A 1,410-nucleotide genomic window follows, 5' to 3' on the forward strand; every position below is an offset into this window, starting at 1 on the left:
CTAACGGGTTAGGGGGCAAGAAAAATTAGCTTAAACTCGATCTAGGTCTAGGGACAGTCCCAGAAATAAGCAATTTCCTGGAACTTTCGCACGTCCTTTGATTTATGCTACAGAATCCTAATACTTTCAAAACAATCGTAACGTAACTCCAATATTTCCTGCCAACAGATCAATTCCTACTTACAAAGGAAAGCCTTCATTTTTTGGTTTGTCCTCAACATGATTCCTCGTTCTCCAGGTAGTCGGAGACTTAGCTCCTTCAGGGTTCTGTCAACCTCCGAGAGATCAGTACAGACGTTCCCACCAGAACATCATTCAGACATAGTTCGACAGCGAGGAGGCCTCATCGCAGTCCCAGCAAGGCTGAAGACGTCGCAATCTCTGAGGTTTCCAGCAGTGAATGATGGAATATCCCTAAGGCTGACAAAGTTGTTGCTGAATGTGAACATAGAGAGTAGCTTGGGGCCAGTGCATGTGGTGATGTTATCAGAGAATACAGTGAATGATTTGATCAAAGCTGTTATAGAAATTTATGTAAAGGAGAAGCGAAGGCCATTGTTGAAGGAAACTGATCCTAAATTGTTTCAGCTTCACTATTCTCAGTTCAGCCTGGAAAGTAAGTTTCTTTCTGTTTTCACATGTTCTGTTTTCACAGGTGCTCTGCCCTACAAACTTCATAATCATGCCGTAGTTTGAATTCTGAACTTTAAATATTCCTTCATTTGTATGATTTATTGTGATTATTATATTTATGCGTATACACTGAAAGCAAAACATAATTATAAACAAAATAGATGGCCACGCCTTCACATGCAAAGAATTACAGTTGATTCATTTTATATGGTTGTTTCCATAGTAATCAAAGTAAAAGAATGCATAATAAGCTGTATTTAATGTGGATAAGCAAGCACTGTATAAAAGAAAGTGGGAAAATATTGATAAGCATTTACAATTAGATGTGTAATTTTGAAAATCATAACTATTGTACTTATAGAGGATTTGAACCTTCTCTTTAACAAAAATAATAATACAAATATTCGAATGATAAAAAATAATGTATTAATTATTCATATATAATTTGTACTAATTTGTGTGGTATCTGCAGGTTTAAAGCCAGAGGAGAAGCTGATAAATTTGGGGTCCAGGAATTTCTTTTTGTGTTTGAAGCCTTCTTCCTCAGTCACTTCTTGCGGCTCCGACAAGGCAAAGATGGCATCCGACTCTCTGTTTTCTTTTACAAAGTTTATCGATTTCTTGCTGTAGCAATGTATGGACATTCATGTCTATTGTCCTTTCCAATCATTTATAATTAATGTTTCTTTTTTTTTTTTTTTCATATTTAGATGGCACGGTTCTAAAAAAATCTATTCAGTAAGGTTCTAAAATAATGGCAAAAAAGTACACTTATTT

General features: G+C 35.7%; 1 protein-coding gene across 1 annotated transcript; it reads left to right on the top strand.

Annotated features, from left to right (window-relative positions):
- LOC111291109 (uncharacterized protein At4g22758-like) lies at window positions 1-1,410 on the top strand. The gene is made up of 2 exons (XM_022882696.2): window positions 1-616; window positions 1,106-1,410. Exons 1-2 carry the CDS (start codon window positions 220-222, stop codon window positions 1,261-1,263), a joined length of 555 nt encoding a protein of 184 aa, XP_022738431.2. The 5' UTR covers window positions 1-219; the 3' UTR covers window positions 1,264-1,410.

This window comes from Durio zibethinus, chromosome 11 (assembly GCF_047325235.1).
Source record: "Durio zibethinus cultivar Kanyao isolate XHJ-2024 chromosome 11, ASM4732523v1, whole genome shotgun sequence".
Classification (NCBI taxonomy): Eukaryota; Viridiplantae; Streptophyta; class Magnoliopsida; order Malvales; family Malvaceae; genus Durio; species Durio zibethinus.

Excerpts from the sequence above, each read along its gene's own strand:
- LOC111291109 (XM_022882696.2), top strand. The coding sequence starts at position 220 with ATGATTCCTCGTTCTCCAGGTAGTCGGAGACTTAGCTCCTTCAGGGTT. Across the intron at positions 617-1,105 it reads TTCTCAGTTCAGCCTGGAAA|GTTTAAAGCCAGAGGAGAAG; the intron begins GTAAGTTTCTTT and ends TGGTATCTGCAG.